Below are 22,628 nucleotides of genomic sequence, written 5' to 3'. Positions count from 1 at the left end.
GTCCCTGTGAGGCAGCAGCACCCGGCCCTACTTGGAGCTGGGCAGATGCACGGTGGGTTTATATTTGGGTCTGCTTGGGAAGAGGTGAGATGCTTTATTCTCTGGTGCCTTTGTGTGGCTTCATGTGCCCTTACTGGGGACCCTCACAGCTGAGAGGCCCTGAAGGCACAGAGGAGCATCCTCAGGGGCACTGCCAAGGCTGAGCTCCCGGCAAGCCTAGGCGTGCAGGAAGCATGTCTTGAAAGACAGCCAGGTCCTGGTACGGTACCTCCCTGAAGCGAACCCTGGAGATTTTGCTCACCATGTCCATCCACCCCATTCCCTCCCTGCAACTGCAGCTACATAGGTGTGCTGGGGCAGATGTTTCTAGATCAGTTGCCAGCAACAAGTCTGAGCACCTGTGCCCAAAACACAATAAGAGTTGCCAGGAGGAGAAAAGAGGCGATGGGTCAATCTTCTTTCTTCTGCTTTGCAAATGATCAGGTCCTGAGCTTTGAGCTCTGCTATGCTGCCCCAACTGCTTGGCTCTTAGGTAGGTGGCTGCTCAGGGAGTGCCACAGAGCGGGAGTTATCTTTTCCAAAACCGTCACTTCTGCCCTCTGGCAGCCAGGCAATCCCCAGGGGAGAAAGACCTACCATGCCCAGAGCCAAGTTTCATGCCCAGAAAGGTTTCTGGCCTCAATTTCCCTCCAGGCTTTGGGGAAAACAGGAGTGCTTTTAAAGACTGCCAGCTTCATCATCTAAGTTAAAGAAACTACGTGCCATTAATGGGCTCGAAGGAATGACCCATGGGAATGACAGGGCTTGAGCAGACAGGATGAGCCAAGGCAGCAAAAGCAGAAAGGCAGATTTTGAGTGGCATCTTAGTAGCCTGCTCGTGTGGATAAAATTAAAAGGAGAACCCAGGACCAATAAAGCTGGGTCTAGCCTGCCTCCCAGGACACAGACCATCCCCTCTCCACTTACTCTGTGTGCGGAGTGCCTGGATGTGGCTGCAGGACTCAGCAGTGGCCTGAACACCCGGAGCTGTGTCTTACCCAGCAGGACAGTCAGGACCTTGGTGCTTCTGGGATTGCTCTACCCAGAACAGTTATTATTCCTTTTCATTTTAGAATTATTTTTTTTTAACACCTCTTTTTTTTTTTTTTTTTTTGCTAGTGTTTCTGCAGACATCCTGGAGGGGCCCCAGAGCTTAGAGTTACCAGCCGTCGCCTCCCAAAACCATGGTACGGCGCCTGGGTCTGTGATACCTTGTGGCTCTCCGTGTGCAGGAAGGCCATTTCCAGAGCCAGAGCTGTGCTGTGTCGCTGAGGTTCTGTGGTCACACTGGGAACAGGACTGGCTTCTCTCCTCTGGCCTTGCAAGAGTCACCGACCAGTGAAGAGCAGCAAACCCAGGACTCAGCCTCAGCCCTGGCCTGCTGGTGGTCTGATTACAGCTGCTTCATGCAAACAGAACAAGCCCCTGGGTGGGAAATCTGGAGGACCAAAGGACTGCCAGCATGGTCCTAATGTGAAATTTTGGGTCAAAGTGGTGACCAAAGGATGAAGGGACCATGCAGCCTGGCGAGCGTGGAGGGTAGCCTTGGGGAGGTGTCCTGGCACTGGGGCCTCCAGGAGGTATCAGGAGGAAGGGGCTCTGTGAAGTTTCATCCCAAACCTGAGGCACAGGAGAGCAGGGACAACTCCGTTTGCCTTGGTGACAGCTGAGGGGAGGAGGCTGTGTCCCCTGGGTGGGGGCATCACCCCCTTTCCTGCCCACAGAACCACTTGGTGCCTCCTGCTCATCACTTTCATTTGCAAAACAGGGCTGGTACTGCACGCTTGAAGTTGGCTCTAGAGAACATTTCTGCAAGGAGTCATTGATGTTCATGTTTTCATTGAATTGAAATTTTCTGCAATTTTACATTTGCCTGATATCAGAAAGCGTGGGTTGTTAGATGTCAGGATGACCTCCTGGAGACACTGCCTTGCTTAGTTAATTGTCCCTGGGATGCGGCCACAGCAGCTCAGTGGTGTCGTGAGATTTGTTCACTGAAGTTTTCCTGTCCCAGAGCTACTTCCTTTAGGGTTTTGCTTCCGTATATCTAACATGTATTTGCCCTGCTGGTTTCCCACATGTGGCATGTGGGTAGCAAGGTGGGTCTCAAAAGATCTCTCCCACCCCTCTTATCTCTAGACTCCACCAGGTCATGCCCATGGCTGTGTTTCCCACGTGGAGTCATACACACATCTGGACATATCCCTTCACTCCCACAGGGACCCAGCCCAGGTTCTGGCTGCTCAGAGGTGGTTTTCCCCTGGGTGGGTGGTGTATGGCCCTAGAGCTCCTGTTTCCCAACCCCTCTCACCAATGTTGGGGTCGTGCCTCCATCCCCTTCTGCTGCAAGCTCGGGACTGTTTCAGGAGCACCACGCTTTGAACCAAAGCTTTTGGAGTGGGTCGATCTCCAGGCATGCTGTGTGGGCTTGGAGCTGGACCTGCTAGGAAGGCGTTGCTGCTCTTACATCTCTCTGCTCCTCAGCATCTCTGGAGTGTGAAAACTTGGACGTGAGCTCCTCAGCACGTAAGGGTGAAGAGGTTATTTTTTCCCACACTACCTGGCTCTCACCTGTCATTTGGATGTCACAATAATTTAGATGTGGCAAAGGCAGCAAGAAGCACTTTTGACTCTCTCCCAGGATGCCAAGAGTTGGAGGTCAGGTCACGTGCATAAGGGGACAGGAATTTGCCTTAGGTTTTCAGGAAAGTCTGGGACACGGCTTGAGGTCCCAAAACTGGAGCAGCTGGGCAAGCCCTGCCACGGGAACGTGCGTGTATTGCTGCAATGGTGTTCGCATGGGTTTATCACGGCAGCACCCATGGAGGTGGGCGATGCTATTCCGCTGCCGCTGGGTTCAGCTGCCACGCAAATCACTGATGGCATTTTACAGGAGATGTTTGTCTGTGTGGCGATGTTTGTGCTTAGGGTCATGTCTATTTTTGCTACTACGCCATGTATTTTTAAATTAGGTTTGAACGGCATACAATGCCTGCAGCAGAGCTCCTTTCAGATCATCTGTCATGTCAGAAAATGGTTTTGAATGTCTGTCTGCTCATTTCAAGCTAAATATTTATTCTGTAATTAGATTGTATTGTTTCAATTTTTTTTTTTTTTTTAAAAAAAAGAGTATGAATGATAAGTCAATGGCAGGCTAAGTGTGGTGGGAATATGCGGCTAGAGAGCAAAACACTTCTGCAAAGCTGGTGTGGGTGTTTAGCCTTCGCAAAATATCTCTCCGTTTCTTTTTTCCCCTGCGTGCATCACTGTGAAAATCTGCTCTGTTAGGTTCTGAGCCAGGACACGCTGGGGATATTGCAGCTGTGTGTGTGCAGGTGAGGGAAAGGTCTTCAGCCCAACCTCCTCCCACCTGGCCGGGCTCCTCAGCGCTGCCTCCCCAGCTGGGCTCTCACCCCTGCGGAGCCATCGATGCCCTGGCCCAAGGATGCTCTCTGGGTCCCCTCGATGTGGGTGCGATGCAGCCCCTGTGTGCTGTGGCAGTGGTGGAGGCATCTCTGTGACACAGTGCCCTGGCTGGTGGCGTGGCCGGCATGTGCTGTCCAGGCATGAAAAATGATGGAGATCTGGGGCAAATATGGTTTAATGTTTTCCTGATGCAAGAGTACATGCTGAAAGTCATGCTCTTGCAGACACGGAGGGAGGCTGATCATGCGTGCGCGTGGGCCAAGTCAGAAAGGAAGGCCCAAGCTCCGTACTTCACTGAGGCACTTTAAAAGCATTTGCTGCTGCTGTAATTTCACTCCTGAGATGGCCAAAACTGTGGCTTCTGGTTCACCTGTGAGTTCATAAGGGGGAAAAAAAAAGAAAGAAAAATTGATGTTAAACTCATTCAGGCTGAAAATATTTCTTTTAGGTTCTTGGCAAGCCAAAAGCCTCCTGCCAAAAGCATCTTGCATCAGGGGCCTGCGTGTTTTGATTTTGCTTTCAGATGAAAACGTTTCACAGGAGACCTTGTTCCCAGTTGCAGTCCCAAGGCAGGTCTCCTTTTAACCCTTAATACACTCCTGAACTCTGACCTTCAGGTCCTGCATTAGGGCAGGGAGCAAGACACCAGCCAGCGGCACGGCTGCCTCCCCGCTGCCTGGTGCTGCCTGGCAGGAGCGTGGGAACCTGCCCCAGTGAACCTGGGCTCTCGGTGATGTGCACGGGGAGTTGCCTCTGGATTTCAGATGCTGCCCAGTGAAGAACAGTGTAACAACACAGACACATCGGGGGGGGTGTTTGCATGTTAACAAGGGCAGGGAATTATGAAATTCATGGCTGTGTGGATAAATAAACTAGAGAGAAATTAAAGGTAAGAAAGGAGATTTAAATTTAAACCTAAAATATTACTTCAAAAATACAACCGGTAGCTAAGCTGCTAGGGAAAATGGTCTGAAGTTTGGGGATTTGATTTTGGGAGTGTCTGCAAGTGAGAGCTGTGGACCCGAATTCAGTGCCAGGGGAACTCTGCCTCAGAGCACAACCTTTCTTTTAATTACTTCTGTCTTAATCACTATGAAGTAATTGTATATTATTAAATGATCCCATTCAACATAGGCGGTAGAAGCTTTTATTTTTCTTATCCTGTACAAAAAGACATATATCCACTGGCTGTTTTGGAAATAACCTCGCTGTCTCACCCCTGCTAAGGGGTGGCCCTTCTTTTTCTTCTTCCCCTTCTCACCTCTGATGGCTTTTGGTGATGTCATATACTGTCCGCATGCCCAAAGCCGACTTAAAATACAACTACTGCCTACAGTAGTTAGGCATATTTGCTAAGCCGCTCCTTACACTGTTGCCTTACTGCACGTGCTCAGGTTACCCTGTACGAGCAGGTAATCCTGAATGAGACAATCTGACCGACTGCAGGAGCTGGGATTAGGTGCTGGTTCTTCACGCTGTGCATTTCTGCACCCACTGGGTGGTGATAAGCTGCGCTAAAAGGCTGGCTGGGTGCATGAGCTTGCCCAGTCCCAGAGCTGTAATTTGGAGCAGAGCAATTAAGGCTTTGGCTTACAATAAAGCTGGCATCTCTCTCTCCTCCCTCAGTTTTTTCTATAGATGTGTTTTCTATAGATCCCCACCCCAATATGCAGCGTCTTTCACAACGGTGTGGATGTCCTGCAAGGCAGGTCCTGTGGGCACGCTGATAAATCATCTTGCTTTGGACATAGTAGACCTCTCCTTTCCCGATGCCCCCAGCTGAGGTACGGACCACGCTCACCACTGTGGTGAGCTGTTTTGGCCAGTGGTCAGACTTAGGAGCTCGTATGCTTGCATGCCAATGCTTCTTTCCAGGGCAGTTTTCTATGCAATGCCTGAAATGTTAACACCAGCAGGCACAACGTGCTTCAGAGGAAGCATCATCTATAGCTTTGTTCCTCAAGTTGGAAATCCCTCTCCCCAGGGGGAGCCAGCAGCCCCATTTGGCATCGCCTCTCTGCCAGCAGCTCCCCTGCTTTGTTCCTTTCCCTGGAGAGCTGATTTTCTCCTTACATGCCTGCAGAAACGTCACTGGCTGCTGCTGCCACCACGCCGCAGCCAGCTGGGCAGGAGCGAGGCTTGCGCTGGCAGTTGGAGGCTAATGGTGGCCGGAGGGTGGCCAAGGCGATGAGAGCCATGCTTGCGGTTTTTGTGGTCATCCTGGTAATGCGATTTGTATGGATCTCCTCTGGATACATTTCTCTAAGCTTTCAGGTTAGGAAACTGCCCCAGGAATGCTATGAGCTTCATTACAGTTTCTGCTAAATCACTAGCCAAAATCATTAAAATATATCTTGAAAGCTTTTGGACCTGGTGGCTTAGGGATGCTGTTTGTGGAGCTGGTCGGATGATCCCACAGGGAAAATCCCACTGCCAGCACCGAGGAGCACCTCCATCTGCAGATGCGCAGAATGGGGAAGGTCTCACCAAAACCCCAGTGGGGGAGAGCAGGGAACAAAAGGGAAGAGCGAGATAAGCTGAAGGCTGGCATAGAGCCCTCACCTTTCAGGGTGGAGGATTCACCCTGGGAAAGGCTGCATAGTGCAGGGTGTATGGATCGTGGCAAGGGAGAGGCACGTGGACCTGCAGCTGGCAGGTGCTGTCCCCAATACACACGGTTGACCATTGGTCCGTGCCTCCCCCGCTATGTGGATGTGAGGATGGCTGGAAGGAGGTAGCGAAGAGATCAGCTGCTGTCAGAGCAGTTTACGGTGCCCTACACTGACTTGTGGAAACTAAGATGAGGCTGGACATCTTTCTGGGCTGGGATGGGCTGGAGGAAGGTCATTGGTTTGAGGGGCTGGTGCTCCACCTTGTTCTCTAATTTATTCAGAGCTCCAGACATTACCAGAGAGATGGAGAGAAAAGAAAAAAAGGGCAAGGCAAGGAAAATAGGAGAAAAACAGATTTAGAGAAACTATGAGGAGAGAGAGAAAATTACCTGTCCTACTAATTCTGCAAGAACCGAGACCCCAAAACGTTCACAAACATAGATATTTGACCAGGATAGCATTTGGAAAAAAAAAAATTGATGGAAGGAAAGTTGCTGGTATTACTGCTCCAGCTGGGGAGGGACAGCTCTGGAAGGCAACACTTGCTGCTCTGCTTTCCTTTGGATATATCTGATGCTGCTCTCTCAATTGTTTAAGGACCACATATGAACCTGATAAAAATTCCACCAACCCTAAACCATACAGGTAGCTTCCAGAACACCTGATTTCCCACATCAGCTTACTGCTGGTTTTCTTCTTTTTTTTTTTCTTTTTTTTTTTTTTTTCCTGGAAAATCATATGTGGTGCAAGAAACTTCACATTAGTCATCTCATGATCTGGGGGCTCGCTTCCACCCTCTTCGGACGTGGCTGCGTAAACAGGCCTTGACCCACGAAGAAATATCAGGAATGAAGGAACTTCTTTTGGCCACTGGGTCTCTTGGCTTCCCCTCTCCCAGTCCATCCTGTCCTGTGTCATTTCCACATTACCAGTGTCTTCTGGTAAGCTTTGCCCTGCAGAAGCTCAGAGACCTCTAGGCTCTTGTTGGTAGCCATCAACTTTTTTTTGGAAAATGGATGGAAAATCCCGTGTCCCAGTGGAGTCTGGATTAGGCCTGGGGTGTCGAGACTGAGCACAGAGCGCAGCAGGAACACCCAGTATGTTGTGTGTGTACCCATGGAGGCTAACGGGGCTCCCCAGGGGAGCTGATGAGGAGTACCACCTCCGAGTGACGGGTTGGGTGAGCGGAGGGGATGCCTGTGCTGTGGCTGGTTGGGGGGTGCCCTTCCAGCACAGCACAAAGCAAGTGTGAGGAAAGGGGAGCAGTGCGGCAGCGAGAGCAGAGAAACTGTCTTAATCACAGTGCCTTTCTGATGGCACCACGTCTAGTGCCTGCGCGGTGTGGCCTTTTGGCATACCCCACACAAAGAAGATGAAATACTGGTCATCTGGAGAAAAAAGGAGGAGGGAAAATAATGTGGAAAGGGGAATCTCCAGGAGAAGGTCTGCTGGGGGAAGCAGAGGAAGGGGAACGGCTCTCTTACAATTGTCAAGCAGCCAAGTGTCCTTTGCACAAAATCACCATCGAGACTGGCACCAACTCTCCCTCTTGTGGACATTCCTCTATAATTTCTGTAGCGTCTGGTAGCTGCCGGTGCTGCTAGCAGCCTTGAACCTCTGATGGTTTTATCGTAAGCTGTGATGAGATGGTTGGATGTGTTGGTTCCTAATAACTCCTGTATTAAATATCCCCGTGAATTAGGTCAAGAGAGTGGGCTGATCTGCAGAGCCGGCACCTGGAGTGCCCTGGCATTGGGCTCATTGCTCAGCAGCTGAGAGGCACATCTCTGTCCATAAAGTGAAACACCAGAAAGCAGGACACATAGTCCTGAAAAGGGAGCAGATATTGAACAAACGACTTCCCATGCTCACTCTGCACAGGTCAGACCAGCCCTTTCCTGCTTTCCTCTCATATTGCTCAAGTCAGTTTGTTGGTTTTTTTTTTTTTTGTTCAAAAAAAACCCCAACAAACCAAAACTCGCCAATGTTCCCACCTGAATTTCTACCTGAGCTCTCCTTCTGACACCCCAAGACTCCCTCTTATCCCAGGTTATGCTCAGTGGGTGAGACATTTGTAATACCCATTTTTTTCCCACAAAAGGTCTGTCTGGAGTCCCATTTCTTCTCCTGACTTTTTGATCTATGGTCCCAATGATGTCCCTTGCCTGCTGGTTTTTTGCTTTTTTTTTTTTAATTTGGACCCTCTCTGCCCCAATAAAGAGATGAGGCCGGATCTGTCCAACACACCTCTCTCAGCTCTGTGCTGCAGGTCCGCAAGAGCAGCAGATAAACACTGGCCTTTTGCTCAGGAGGATAATAAATCCAGTGTAATTTGGGCCCTGCTGTAAACTCAAAGATAGACAGAAAATTAACGCCAAAACCTGGGGGAAGGAGCATGGGTTCATTTAGAGCAGAAAGTCACCACGTGCAGCGAGATTCTGCTGCAGCTGACGGGGAAAGAAATAAAAGGACCCCAGGCTAAGATAAGCAATTTCCAGGCAGATGCTGCCACGGACCAGCTGGATCCAACCAGCTGAGCCACCAGCACTGGGGCGCTTAGCGGAAGGAAGAAGATCAAAAAATAAAAACATGGTGTCTGGGGAACTCAATTAAAAAGGCGCCAGAGGTGGGAGCCCTGCGTGGTACAGAGATCTTCGAGGGTAACGGAGCTTCATTTTTATTGGGTTTTTTTTTCGAATGGGCATGCCTTGAAGCCGTTTGTGAACTGTTAGAAAGTGACTAGCAGATTTTTGTCCTTGCGCATTGGTTATCTGTCGCAGAGTTACCAAGTCAGCAGGTTGTTTTTAACAGTTTGACCTAGTAAGGCTGCAGCCACATCTGAAATACGTTTTGGGGAGCACGTATAAGAGGATTAAAAAATTATAAACTCATGCAGAATTCTGCCTAAGGCTGTTAAACACAAGCATGCAAATATAACCTTCAGAAGTCCTTTAGCCTCAAGTTGCTGTTCTGTTCCTGCTTCTCACACTTTTCCTGGGCATCCGCCTCTAGTGCTGTTGGGGGAAGAGGTTCGATGAGCTTCTACCCGTCCATGAGTCCTGTGTATGTAAGCTGCTTACAGGTGAGCTTTCCGAAGGTGCCCAGCCTGGGACATCTGTATATGCAACCCTAGACCCCCAGAAGCTGAGAGGGCTAGCGAGGATGACCATTTGGCAGGGATGCTGTGTTGTGCTTGTACCACTATCAAAGTAATGCAGGACCAGGATTCTCAGTATAGATGAGATCTTCCAGTACTCGGGTTTTTTTTTGGGGCTGGTATCTTGCAGGCAGTAATCAAGCCCCATCACTGCGGTTGTCTTGCCAGCAGGACCCTAAAGTGGACAAGTCAAAAGAGCTGATTGCAAGCACAGCAATGAAAAGGACATGAAACTGCAAGAATGATAGCAACAGGGAAGAACAGAGACCCCACCCGAAATGCAGTGGTAAATGCTCTGCTCAGGCAGCCAGGCTACCAGCGCTGTGTTTAGGGTGCTCACTGCCATTCGGTGTTGATCTGCTTGAAGCAAACATTCATTTTTTTGCCAAGGATTTTTTGCAGAGGGATCAGTTTCCCTGCAGGCGTTCCCCATAAGACCAGTAGAGCACAGAAAGCACTACGGGATTAGGGACTGCTTAAATTGGTGCAGAACAGAAAAAGACCTGGTTGTCCCTCTCCTCCCTAAGGGAGCACTTGGCGTTGGAACGATAATGCAAAACGAGACCATGAACTTTGAAAAGAGCCAACTGCAGCTGGAAGCGAGAACCTGTTTGAGCTCATTAAAAGGCAAGTGTAAACATCAATACAAATGAGGGGTAGATCTTGGCTTCCCCACAGGCTCTTATCTCGCAGAAGCTCCATGCATTGTGGATGAGAAGCTGTTTTGCCGGCAAAGGGAATAAAAAATCGTGTCTGTTTCCTCGCCTTTCATCCCGTGAAACTCAGGCAAAGAGAAATGCTAATTTGTGTGTGCCCTGCCACTGGGTAGACAGGGCTGCCTGGGGTTTCGGAAGATGGCTTGATGGGTGTTTCACAAGCGATGCCTACGTAAGTAGCTCTGCCTCCCCCTTCCCCCCCCCGCCAGCATGTGTCTAGTTGGCTGTGTGACACGCCAGACCGCAGAACTGATCTGGCTTCGAAATAAACTCACAAAAAGATAAATGCAGTTACTTTAAACTCAGACCAGTTCCTCGATCCAGTTCATTTCAAGCCCTTCATAAAGAGCTGCACAAACATCATGGGATGGGGGAGGCTCTGTTGGCATTGCCTCCAAATCCAACTCAAAACCATGCCCAGCTTCAAATTAAGTGCTGGTACCTTGAGGGCTACTCGCCTGCCCACTGGGGCTGGGCAAGAAAATTTGCAGCTGCATCACCCAGTTTTACCATGAAGTGATGGGCTTTCCCACCCCTTTTTTGGAGTCTGAGATCCCAGAGCTGGGCTGTGCGCTGTGTGTTGTGGCCTGGTTAATTCCTCTTCCTCGAGGAGCAGGTCAGACAGGAAGAAGTTTTCATTGTTGAGAGAGTTTAATGAGCAGCCAGGCACTGCCAGCTCCCTGCAGACTCTGGGCACGTGTGTACATGTGTCCCAGGGAGGGGTGGGCTGCAGAAAGAGTGCTTGTTTGCAAGGTGGCTCAGCTTTATCACCTCTGATGATGCTCTTGCTCTGGTCTTGGCCGTGCTGCAGTTGCTGCTGCCTTTGCAAGCACGCGAACGCCTCTCCAGCAGCACTCCACCATGTCCAAAGCACACCCCGCACTCTTGAAGGCCAAGACACCTTGCCAGGTGCCCCTTGCACCCAGGGGAATGAGGACACTCTCTGGCATAAGGCGTGGTGTGAGAACAGCCACCCCTTCCAGCTGCCTGGATTTCAGTCTCACCTGACCATGACATCCCAGCCTCGGCCATGCTGCAAGCATCTCTGTTACAGCTTCCTACACGTAGCTCTCAGCGACAGAGTTCAGGGTGTCAGGCAGACACACAATACTGCCATGCATGCTGATTGCTTGACTTTTTTTTGCCCATATGTGTTTCTATGCCTCTTGCTTTTCCAGTTGTCCCTTGGCAGGCTCTAGTTGAGGTATTTTGTTGATGGTGAGGGAACAGGGAGGAATTCCCCTCTTGCTTTATTATTTCAGTAAGTAGTACACAAATCCCTGTGTGCCATTATGGTGTCATGAAGTTTAATCCACCTGAAAGGACTGCTGTATGCCACAGTTCCTTCATGTCTTCCCACTGACTCGTAGAGATCTCCAGGGTCTTGCTGGTATAATCTGTGTTCTTACCTCCAAAAAATAATTTCCTTCCCTTGCTCCTGGGATGGGCAAGGCTTTAAAATCTGCCTGTTGTTTTCTAATCATGCTCCTCCTTCTTTTAACTGCACTCACAGTTCCCCACAGAAATCCTCAGTCCTTCTGTGCTCTCATTTCCCAGCCCTTCAGAGGAGGTTTGCATCCCCAGAGAGAGCTCATGCTGCCTCAGAGACAGCCTCAGCTTCTATATTGGAGCCTAAATATTCCGGTCCTGCATTGCACTGCTGCTTTGCTTCTTGTTCTCCCAGTGAAGCCAAGTATCGGCCTGAAGTAAGTGTCCTGCTTAGCCCAGATAAATGTTTTGTCCAGGTGCTGTGCAGCGTCACCTACACCGTGAGATGCCCCGATGATGGCATGGGAGCTGTGGGTCATGACTGCGTTATCCTGTGCACCTTTGGAGAAAGAAAATGACTGAGTCATGCAAACGCCTGTCTGATAGTCACCAAAGGCTGCATCCTGTGAGCACTGAAGTGAAGGAAAAGCTACCTCTGACTTTATGGCACAGGGCACGATACTCAAAAGAATCCATGCCGAGATACCGCTAAGTACATAGCACAGCTCTGCAAACTCAAAGCCCAAATCTTGTCCTGATGCTGAAATCTCCTTCTCCAAATCCTTCATCTTCCTTTCAAGCAAGTGGCCTGGGTCACCTCTCAGCTGCTGAAATCCATCAGTGTGTGGGAGCCCTGCCTGGAGGCACTGCTAAGAATAGTGTTTAAGAGTGAGGGGAAGAGAGGAGAGAGCCTGGAAGGGATTTGGCCACTGCCACCACCAGTTAGACTCCACCTTGTTTCCTACAAGCGGCGGAAGCCATGCAATGCATGCAGCTTCACATGGTGCTTTTATCTGACAGTCTTCTGCTCCTCTGAATACCGAAGGCAATGGTGCAGCTGCAGAAAACCCAATGTTCTTGCCTCGCTACGGCTATAAGATCCCGTTACAATTGCCCTTACCTCTCCGGCTAACGCTGCTGGGAGCGTGGGGTCTCACCTGCCTGTCTGCACGGACTGAGCTGGAGGCTCCCGAAACCAAGTGCGAATGAATCTCTTAGAAGCAGCCGTGTATCAGCAAAATGCCATAGAAACCACAGCTGCGTTACGGAGGGCCTTTTCCCCGGCATTATGCAATAGGTAATTATGTAAGTTGGCGTTACATAACACTGCTGGCTTTTTCGGAGCGCCGGCCTCCCTCCACCCTGACCGCTTCCCTGGTTACGTCACACCCCGCTTCATACAACCCAGGGTCACAGGAGAGCTGGGGCCGCTGCCACCGCCGCTCCCAGCCGCAGGACCCTCGGCTCCTCTCAGGGTTTGTTGTGTTTTTTTTTTTTTTAATTGCATTGTGGGGGAAAAGGCTCATTGAAAAGAAAGAAGTATTTGGTTAAAAATTTTGTTTGTCCCTCCGAGCTGTTTTGCTGTGTAAGCACACAAGATGGTTTGGGTTGTCTCTTGAGGAAAACGGACTATTTTTTGGACGCGCATCTCTCTCCTCCTTGCTGGAAAGTTTATTTCATGAACTTACTTCAAATGAAAAAAAAAAATCTATGACTTCTGCTAGTGCCTTTCTCTTGGGTACACAGTTCCTTAGTTGCAGCATGTCTGGCTGCAGGGAAGACAGGGCTAGAAATCATTGGTGATTTGTTATATTAACTGCCAAAGCAGTGGCAGGGACTGCGGGGCCCTCCGATGTTCACTTTACAGGCCGGGGTTGGATTTCTCTTTTCACAACAGCGATACTCTTAAGAAAAAAAACTGAATGTGGCCAAACAGACTTGGAGCTGGTCCTTCCCGATGGCTAGTGTGCGATTCCTACCATGCCTCCCAGCTCCGCCTGGACGGCTGTGCCCCATATTAATAACCACTAAACAGCTGGTGTTTCTAAAACCATACCCAAGAGCCAGTCCTTGCTCTTTCACTGGTGTGTCTGTGGTCTCAAGTAAGTCGTAGAACTTCTTTGATCCTCATAAATGGGGAAAACAAGCGGCTTTTTCCATTTGCGGGGTTGTGACACGGTCTAAAGTCATTAATGCCTGTAGAAAGGTTTGCCATCTGCTGAGGGAGGAGCAAGGCAGAGGTGAGATTGCATCCATCGCTTTGGCAGAATGGCTCTTCCCCTGCCTGCTGTGCCCATTAGATGGGGGGGACGTTTCCTAAACCCTTTTGGTAATACTTTTTGGTAGAAACAGCCCCCAAGAAGTCCCTAGGACAGCCTTCCTCCTTGGCAGTACCCCTACGCTTGGCTGTGGCTCTGCTGCTGTCCCGTGGGATCCTCCTCTGCCCCGATCCCACCACCCCAGCCCTCTCCAGTGCTCAAGGCTGGGGGGAAGGTGCTGCATCCTCCCCATGCCATTGACCTGCCACAAGGCTGGGAGCAAAGCTGCCTGGCCAGCCCAGGGCCCTGCCACCCCGACACAGGCCCTTTCTGAGGAAAACAGACCATCTTTACACCCTACACTAAAAACGAGCCCCTTACAAAAGTCCTGCCATCTGCCACCCAACTGCAGCGAGAGCCCTGTGGCGCTGCCGGCACTGGGACTCTGCAGTCCTGCGTGTCCTGGGGTCACTCTCCCACCTCCCAGATTTGAAGGCTACGTGTTGGCCACCTCCCTGAGCCTGCAAATCCCGGGTAGGGGCTTGGCCGTGGCCTCCAGTACCCGTGGCTTTGTCGCCCGTGGCCACTAGATGGTAGCAAGCCCTGGCCGACGGAGCCGGGCTGCTGCGGCGCCGCCTGCCCGGGCAGGGGGAGCCCCCAGGTGGGTACCTGCGCCGGGTGGTCACGGTCCACCCGGGGGGGTTGCAACGAGGCGACAGCACCTCCATCAGCCCGTGATGCACCCCAAATCGTGGCCAAAATTATTAACGAGGCGTTTTATGGCTCGTTTAGCGAGAGTGCTTTAGGTGTGGATGCAGACGCATGGCCACGCTGGTCAGGATAGCTCTGGTGTGGCCAGGGTTGTCTGAAACAGGTTATTCAATCTCCCGGCCCTTTGCAAAGCAGGCAGCAGGTACGCTGGCTCTCTGTAGTTTGCGTTTATCAAGATGCAAGCGACAGATTTTCGTGCCGAGGAGGCCTGTAGATACTAAAATGTTACGTCCTTTTCGCGGCTGCAGGGTTGAGGCGCCGTCTGGTGCGCTATAAAGCTTTTAGTATTTCTGTAGACTATTTATTTAAGCTCTAGGGAGAAGAGCTTATGATTTCATTTCATTACTGCTTCACTTGTGAAAAAAAAAAAAAAAGCAATATGGAATCCCATACTCTTTTTGAGCCTTCTGACCATTTAACATTAATGTCCATAGCAGGACCGTTGGCTTCACAGCCCTGGGGAAATAAGAGAGAGAGTGGAGGGTCGATCAACTTCAAATGAAGTTATTATGGCAACTAAGTAGTTTCAGCTTAGGGAATATGACAGAGCTCGGTGCATAAGTAGCAGCCTTTCATGTACCAGGAGCACATTTCTGTCGTGTCTGAAGCGCATGTAAAACAGTAAGGTCAGTATTCAGGATCCTACCCAAGGCCGAGCCTGGGATGGTGCAAATGCTTCTTTACTGCTCTAAGTACTTGGGGAGTGAAGCTGCAGGTATGTGATCTCTCCTGTCTCAGCCCCGTGCTGCAGAGAACAACATGGGGAATGAGCTGGAGGGGTCCTAAGCTCTCTTCCATCTGGGGACACCTTATAGCAGCCTTCCAGTACCTGAAGGGGGCCTACAGGAAGGCTGGGGATAGACTTTTTACAAGGGCCTGCAGTGATAGGATGAAGGATAATGGTTGGAAGCTGGGAGAGGGCAGGTTTAGACTAGATTCAAGGAAGAAGTTCTTCATCCTGAGAGTGGTGAGACACTGGAACAGGTTGACTAAGGAAATGTTCAAGGCCAGGTTGGATGGAGCCTTGAGCAACCTGGTCTAGTGGGAGTTGTCCCTACCATGGGAGTTGTCCCTGCCATGGCAGGGGGGTTGGAACTAGATGATCTTTGAGGTCTCTTCCAGCCCAAACCATTCTATGATTCTATGAATTTAGTTTAGTTTGGGTAATTGGTAGTGGCCTGGTGTTTGCATAGGTAAATCAGGATGAAATCTTGGCCTTGAAGTGTTTAGGATGTGAATCTTTGCACATGAAGTGAACTGGTGCATAGAGGAGAGAAAGGGGAGGATTGCAGGGTCACAGGTTGACTTGGCTGGCAGAGGCTTGCAGCGTGTAGTGGCCAAAATTCCCTTACCTCTAGGCTTGCATACCAGCTAACACCTCCATTGAGCTTTTGCCACCCATCTTGCCCAAACTATTCCCTTCAAACCTGTGTGTTTCTGAGGGGTATGAGGCTCTGTGCCTCCATCCTCCTCGTTGCCTGGTTGCCCCTGTACACGGGCACTTCCCTCCCCTTGCAAGGCCGGAGCAGGGACACTGTTCCCACATTGCAGACAGCGGATGGGTGCAGAGGCAGCGACGCACCTCAGGTCCTGCAGCACTGTAGTAGGGGTTGCATGTTCTCCTGAGCCCCAAGGCAGGTTGACATTTCTTGCCTGCCAAAGCTTGCGGTGCGGTGCGGTGCATGCCCCTTAGGAAACATCCAGAGGTAGGTGCATGCTTTGGGACAGCAGCACAGGCTGGGCTTTGTTATCAGGCTCTGCACTGACTGAAGTCACCCCCCTGGAAGGGACTAATCATGCTGCTGGTGTGCCAGGCTGTTATCTGTCCTGATGGGGCTGGAGCAGAAAGGCTGGGAGGTGTTCCAAAGCATACCCATGTTGTTGGTCAGCTCAGTAGCTTTTCCACCCAACACTGACATTTGGCTTGACAGAGGTAGAGACAGACCTTAGCTGCTGGTTGGGTGTGTGTTCAGTGAAGCCCTGCTGTGTCCTTGTGTCTCTGGCCTACTGCAAATTACCCCCCTGGCTCAGCTGTTGGCTCCCGTATCCAGCCTCAGCCAGTGGCTAATCCTGGGCATTCCCCAGGGAGGCAGGCAGAAGGACCCCAGCAGGCAGATGCAGGGTAACTGGCTCCCGTACCTTTTATGCCCTTCCTTCCTCCTGCAGAGGCTGGGGAGATGACTGGGCCAGTTTGAATATGGTTAGCTCTTAAGGACACTTCTCTTCTAACGCTGTGCTCTTCTCTTTTAGTAAATGGTGTGTGTTACCCCAGGGAAAAAGGACAGAGATATCAGCATGGGGAAGGAAAGGCCTTTGGAGTGATGGAGCTGATGCTGCTCGCTGTCCCGGCCTTTTGTCCTGTCTGCCCTTGGCAGGCCAGGGGAGAGGGAGGCAGGGTGGCCTTGCAGATGACAGTGCTCTTCAGGAATCTCCTGCCAGACAGCTTGACACTGTCTCTGGGTCATTGGGAACCTGGGACAGGCTCCTGGCACTGTGTTTCGGCAGTGCCCTTTCTGTCTAGAGTGGGACAGGTGCCAGTCCAATACGAAAAGCAGAAATGATGCCATTAGCAGCACCCACAATAGCACCTGACCCAAAATAGCCTCCCAGAAAAAAAAAATAGGGAGGCTGATTAGGTTAGACAAGCCTGAAAGGCAGAAAGATGTCCAGCTGACGATTGACAGGTGTAGGTCTGTGAGCAGGGGCTATAAATCCCACGGGTGAGCTCTCCAGCCACCCTTTGGGGAAAGGCAAACGGCTGTGGGGAGCACTTGGGACCTGCCTTCAGTGAACCATGGGGCTCAGTGATCAGGAATGGCAGAAGGTCCTGACCGTCTGGGGAAAGGTGGAGGCCGACCTCCCCGGCCATGGGCATGAAGTTTTAATGAGGTAGGCAAGAAGCTTTGGTTCTAGGAGTAAAGCTGAGAACTTTTGATGAGAGACCAAGGAAGATGCGTATTTAGTATGGGGGCACATGTTTGGCATTGTTTATTTCAACAGGCTGTTTTCTTTGTTGTAGGGTGGTGGTTTTTCCATTGCTATGGTTTCTGGGTTAAAAATTACTGCGTAAAGTGGCTGGGCTTCTGTCTCTCCATCTGTCTATGGGTGCAGGAGCAGGCCGGTGCTGCTTTCAAAAGATGGTGAGACTTTGTCACTCCCTCTGCCTCTGCTGGCAAAGCTCCGCTTTGGATCCTTATTGCCCAAGCACTGCAGTGAGAAATGCTGGAGCGAGTTGTGTGCCCTGGGCCTTCAGATGATCTGCAACAAGGATGTGGGGAGGCAGAGAAGGAGAGAAGAGGAAAATCACCTCTGTGGCAATTTTATTGGAATCTATGATTTCAGTAAAATTAACTGCGAAGTACCTAAGTGTTTGCTTCTCTGCACTGTCATCTGCAAGGCCACCCTGCCTCCTTCTCCTCTGGCAGAGCCCTGCCCATCCTGCTTTTTTGGCCAGAAATCTGGGTGGTAACACTTGCTCACTTCCCGATGATGAATTTGAGGTCTGGATGTGAAACAAGGCACATCCTTCCCCCTGTTTCCCTCCTCCATGATTCTGGTGTCAGAGTGTGAGTGTTCATGAGGTCTCCATCTGAGAGGACCCCTGCACCCACGCAGTCCTTGTAGTCCTGGCCCCCTGAGAGGAGAACACTCTGGGTGCCAGCAGCAAGTCACAGAAACGCAATCTGGAAGAGATCTCAGGGCTGCAGAGTGGGAAACAACATTGGGTGGGCATTGGACCCTAGCCCATCCTTAAAGACCATCAGGGATGGAGTCTTCGAGGAGACTCTCTCCAGATCTCCCCCTCAGCCTGTGTGCAGCATGATGTGCTGGAAGGGGACAGATGCTGAGGAGAGCAGTGGGGATATGGCATCCGCTTGGGTTTCTCCTAGCCTAAGCATAGCTAAAGGAAGGAGCCCATGCCCCCAGGGAAGTTCACTGAAAAGCTTTGAAAAGCTTTTTCAAAGATGAGCCAAAGCAGGAGGCTGTTTTATTTACCTTCTTTATCACGGCTGAGTTCAGCTGCCATTTGAAGGAAAGGGGGAGATGGAGGCAGCCGGGTGGCAATGTGATAGCTCTCCCCTCACGCAGTCCAGAGCAGGCATGCTGGAGGGGTAGCAGGGACCTGAGCCCTTCCCCCCAATTCCATCTCTGTGAGGTGACTACTTTGGCTCTGGAAGTGCCACAAGACAGCAAAACCAGCTTCCAACTGAAAAGGTAATTCCATTTTTCTTACAGGTATTGCAGGTCAAAGCATGGCATTAAATAAATAGATAACACCCTTCTCTCCTCTGACTTCGTGCTCTCCAGGCAACCCAGGTCATTTCCTGTTCCTTCAAGGGGTTTCTGAGGGAGGAGAGGGGCAGGGGAAGCCCAGCAGGTCTTAGTTTAGAAATGTGTCCGTGTGTCCATTGCTAAACACTTCTTAGGTAGGCGTCACATCACACCCTGGGAATTTGTTTAGAAAATACTGATTCAACTGGATGTTTTCCAAAGGAAACAAAAAAATACTCCTTGGAAGAATTTTCAAGAGTCTTGGGAGTATATCGTCTTTGGCAGATGCAATTCAGCCACAGCCAGACACGACGGTGGGAGATTTTTAGAAATAACTCCATCCCATTTCAAGGTGCAAGGTTTTTTTCATCTCTGGGTGGGACAGAACCTGTGTCATGGAAAGATACAGGAAAAAAGGAAAGGCTGATGGTGGTGAGCTCAGAACCTGGTAGAGTACAGAAATCCTTTGGAGTTCTTTGAAATGAAATGCCAGCAAAGACTGGTCACTCATCTACAGAATCTTTTTGCTGCAGAATAGTTTGTGTTTTCCATGTGCTTGACGTATTTGTTAGCGTAGTTTAACATATACTTACACCATACAGTGGAGAGTCTGGCCCTCATGGCAACACACTTAGGAGGAACATCCAGTTCTAGGTGGCACACAAGTCCCAGTAGTCTCCCAGCACCAGCAGCTTCCTGAGGGCAGAGCAATCGTGCAATCACTGTACCATGAGAGGGAGGCTGGTTTAATGGCTGAGGTCCTGGGCTGGAGCTCCAGACGCTGCTGCAGGTAACTTGGGTGAGCCACTTCATGGATGTGAGCTGTAGGGACCTGGCTGTAAAGACAGACGTTGCTTTTGCTGGTAATTCAGCTAGTTGGATTATGCCCAATAGAGGGTTTAATACCTGAAAATAAACTTGTACAAGGGAGCTGATGTGTCTAAACACCTAATTGTTAGACTGCTTCTAATAATCGTGACAGGCAGTACCCCCTTTTCGCCTTGACTCTAGGACTCTGGCAGGGAAAAGAGTGAAATCTCCTACTAGTTTGGTTGCCAGTGGGGTCTGCATCCTGTCTCCTAGGAAATGCAGCAGGGAGGAAGCAGCAGGGACAACACTAGCCTGTCTTTTAGCCACTCTTCCACCTTCTTGATTTCACCTCCATTTTGGGATCAGAGTGCCTATGTATAGCACTGCATGGCATGGCTCCAGCATGCCTGAAGGCCCTGTGCTCTTGTTACCCACTTGCTCCCAAGGACAGTCTGAGGTACCAAGGTTTGTGATGGAGCAACCATACTGCTGGCAGCTGGGCTGAGGCAAGGGGTGGGAAAAAAGGGCAGGAATCAAATTCCTCCATGTCTGCAGTCATAGGATGGGGGCACAGTAAGCTGTCCCATCCAGCTGATGTTCAAGAACGCCTGAGCTCCAGATGTGAGGGAACGGAGGCTGGAGGCAGCTCCCTTTTTTTTTTTTTTTTTTTTTTTTTTTTGTGTATGAGCAGCCTCTGGAACTCTCCTTTCCTGGTCAATGCAGAGATGGGCTGGGAAGAGGGTCCTGGTGAGAGCCAGGGGTCTACAGGTTGGCTCCTCAGCAATAGTAAGTCAATGAAGACAGGTGGGTTGGTTTGGTTTTGTTTTTCCTTCAGATGAATGCAAGAACTCACCTCTCAGTACCACGACCAGTCTTGGCTCTTGTCTCTGTCTTAATACTGTTGACCTAACCCAGGCGACTGGTGCCAGAGAGTTAGCAGAGCTATATAACAAAAACATGGGCACTTGCTCATGTTGGACATGTTTAGGGCAGTGTCTCTGTTGCAGCCAGAGGGAATGGAAAACGACAGCGGTGATCACGTTAGGACATGTGTAAGAGGGTGGGATACAATACTTAAAGGGAGGTATGTCAGGAGCTTCTGCTCTCCAAAGACAAGAGGCTTTTTATCATTTGTTAATGATAAAAGGCAGCCTGTAGAAAATAAATAGAAAGGAAACTCCTGCACATAGCGTGTCATCAGGTTGTGGAACAACCTACCAGAGGAAGGATGAAAACCACTTAAACCAGATTCAGAGTAGGGTCAGATTCTTCCCTGGCTTATATACGTGTTAAACTGAGTGATTGTGAATGGTGGTAATTTGCAAAGGATCTAAAGTGTCAGAGTTCCCAGGTTAAAGTAGCCTCTACTAGCAGGGACTAGCTAAGAGCTTTCTTTGGGGAGGGAAGCAGGTTATCACACCTCTGCCTGTCCATATATTCTGAAATACCTGGAGCAGCTGGGTGACAGCTCTCTCAAGTCTCACAAGTCCCTCTACTTTTGTTCACAGACTCTTTAAGGACCACCCTGAGACCTTGGATCGCTTTGAAAGGTTCAAAGGCCTGAAGACCCCTGATCAGATGAAGGGCTCTGAAGATCTGAAGAAACATGGAGTTACTGTCCTTACCCAACTGGGCAAAATCCTGAAGCTGAAGGGTAATCATGAGTCAGAGTTGAAGCCCTTGGCTCAAACCCATGCGACCAAGCACAAAATCCCTGTCAAATATCTGGAGGTACGGAAAAAGGGCAGGGAATACTGGCATCTGATGTGTAGTGAATGTATGCAAGACAGCTACATGAGAGCTGTGCTTTTATTTACTGATAGCTAGTTGGACTTCAGTGAGCGAAAGCCTAAAGTCCAAGGTCTCCATGTCCAGGCAGGAGGAGGCATAGGAAGGGCTCATGTTATGCAAATGGTATGTGAATATCCAAGTTTAGATTTCCCAGTCCAAACACCACATGCAGCCTGAGCAAGCCTTGACAATAACAAACCAGCCCATGCAGCCTCTGCATGCCTGGGAAACTACATTACATAACAATTGCCAGCGGCTGGACACAACGGACATACAATTTTAGAGTAAGCCCTGGAGGATCCATTGGAGACCAAGACCCACAAAACTAAGTGTTGTACAAACACAGGGCATGAATTTTCAGCCTTAATGGATAAGGCAGACAAGGAATGGGAAGGGCCATGGTCTGCTCAAGGTCATGAAGCGGATCAGCGTCAGAGCTAGGAATAGAGCCCAGTTCTTCTGCACAGCCCAGGCTCCTTGCATGCTAGACCTCACTGTCTCTCCAGAGATTGTGGGAAGGGCTACTGAATTAGCTCGGAGATATTTCCAGGCTCTGCAACCTATTTTTTAGTCTGGCTTTTCTGAAAATAAACCTTGAGTGTCCCTTCAGTTTTTCTCTCTCTCTTTCCTTCCTCACAGTTCATTTCTGAAGTCATTATCAAGGTCATTGCTGAAAAACACTCTGCAGACTTTGGGGCTGATGCCCAGGCTGCGATGAAGAAGGCCCTGGAGCTGTTCCGAAATGATATGGCCAGCAAGTACAAGGAGTTTGGTTTCCAGGGTTAGCGCATACACACAGAGGAACACCACGATGGAGGCCTGGCCATGCATCTTAGAGTAGCTTCCCCAGCACTGTTTTGGACATCTCACAATTGGCCATCCAAGACGTGTGGGAAAGCTTTGATGAGAGGCCAAGAGTCACTCCAGGCATTGTAGAGGCACTCAGAGTGATATCCATGACAAATCACTGTTCCCTGGCTTCATGTATACAAGAGAAATAATCTGCTTTCTTAGGAAAAATAATGTAAGGCGTTATCTGTGAGTTTCTGCCTATCCTACCGCATCCCATCCCTTTTTTCCTTCTCCATCCCCTAAACCCATTCTCATCTGAGAAGTGAATGGCATGGCCAGAGATGAAGGGATGTGGCGGAACAAGGGAAGTGTTGAGAAGTGCGGTGAATGAGAGAGCGAAGGGATGACTCAAATGGTATGAAAGGGATTTCAGGAAGGGAAGCAAGGGCACAGCGTCCCATTCCTCCCACAGGTTAGACTGCTAGCAGGTTACTGTGGAGACCTTCCAGCACAGTATTACCTTGCTTTGTGGGGGTGAATGCAGCCAGTCAGTCTCCAGGGTCTGCCAGCTTGGAAACGCATTAGTTGCTAAACTCACACTAGGAAAACTATAAAAAGCAGTACTCCCTGTGATCTGTAGGCTTCTGGTAGCTATGCATCTGAAGTTCTGTTGCACTGGGAAGTAAAGTATGTGTTTCTCAGAAAATAAAAATTC

The 22,628-nt window shown here is 50.0% G+C and overlaps 1 protein-coding gene across 1 annotated transcript; it reads left to right on the top strand.

The window, feature by feature from the left end:
• Positions 1-17,042: 17,042 nt before the first annotated feature.
• On the top strand, positions 17,043-21,907 carry MB (myoglobin). The gene is made up of 3 exons (XM_009957193.2): positions 17,043-17,137; positions 20,839-21,061; positions 21,761-21,907. Exons 1-3 carry the CDS (start codon positions 17,043-17,045, stop codon positions 21,905-21,907), a joined length of 465 nt encoding a protein of 154 aa, XP_009955495.1.
• The last annotated feature ends 721 nt before the right edge of the window (positions 21,908-22,628 follow it).

Source organism: Leptosomus discolor, chromosome 1 (genome assembly GCF_034619465.1).
Source record: "Leptosomus discolor isolate bLepDis1 chromosome 1, bLepDis1.hap2, whole genome shotgun sequence".
NCBI classification, from domain to species: domain Eukaryota; kingdom Metazoa; phylum Chordata; class Aves; order Leptosomiformes; family Leptosomidae; genus Leptosomus; species Leptosomus discolor.
Note: the sequence above shows the minus strand (reverse complement) of the source record. Positions and strands in the feature narration are given on the sequence as shown.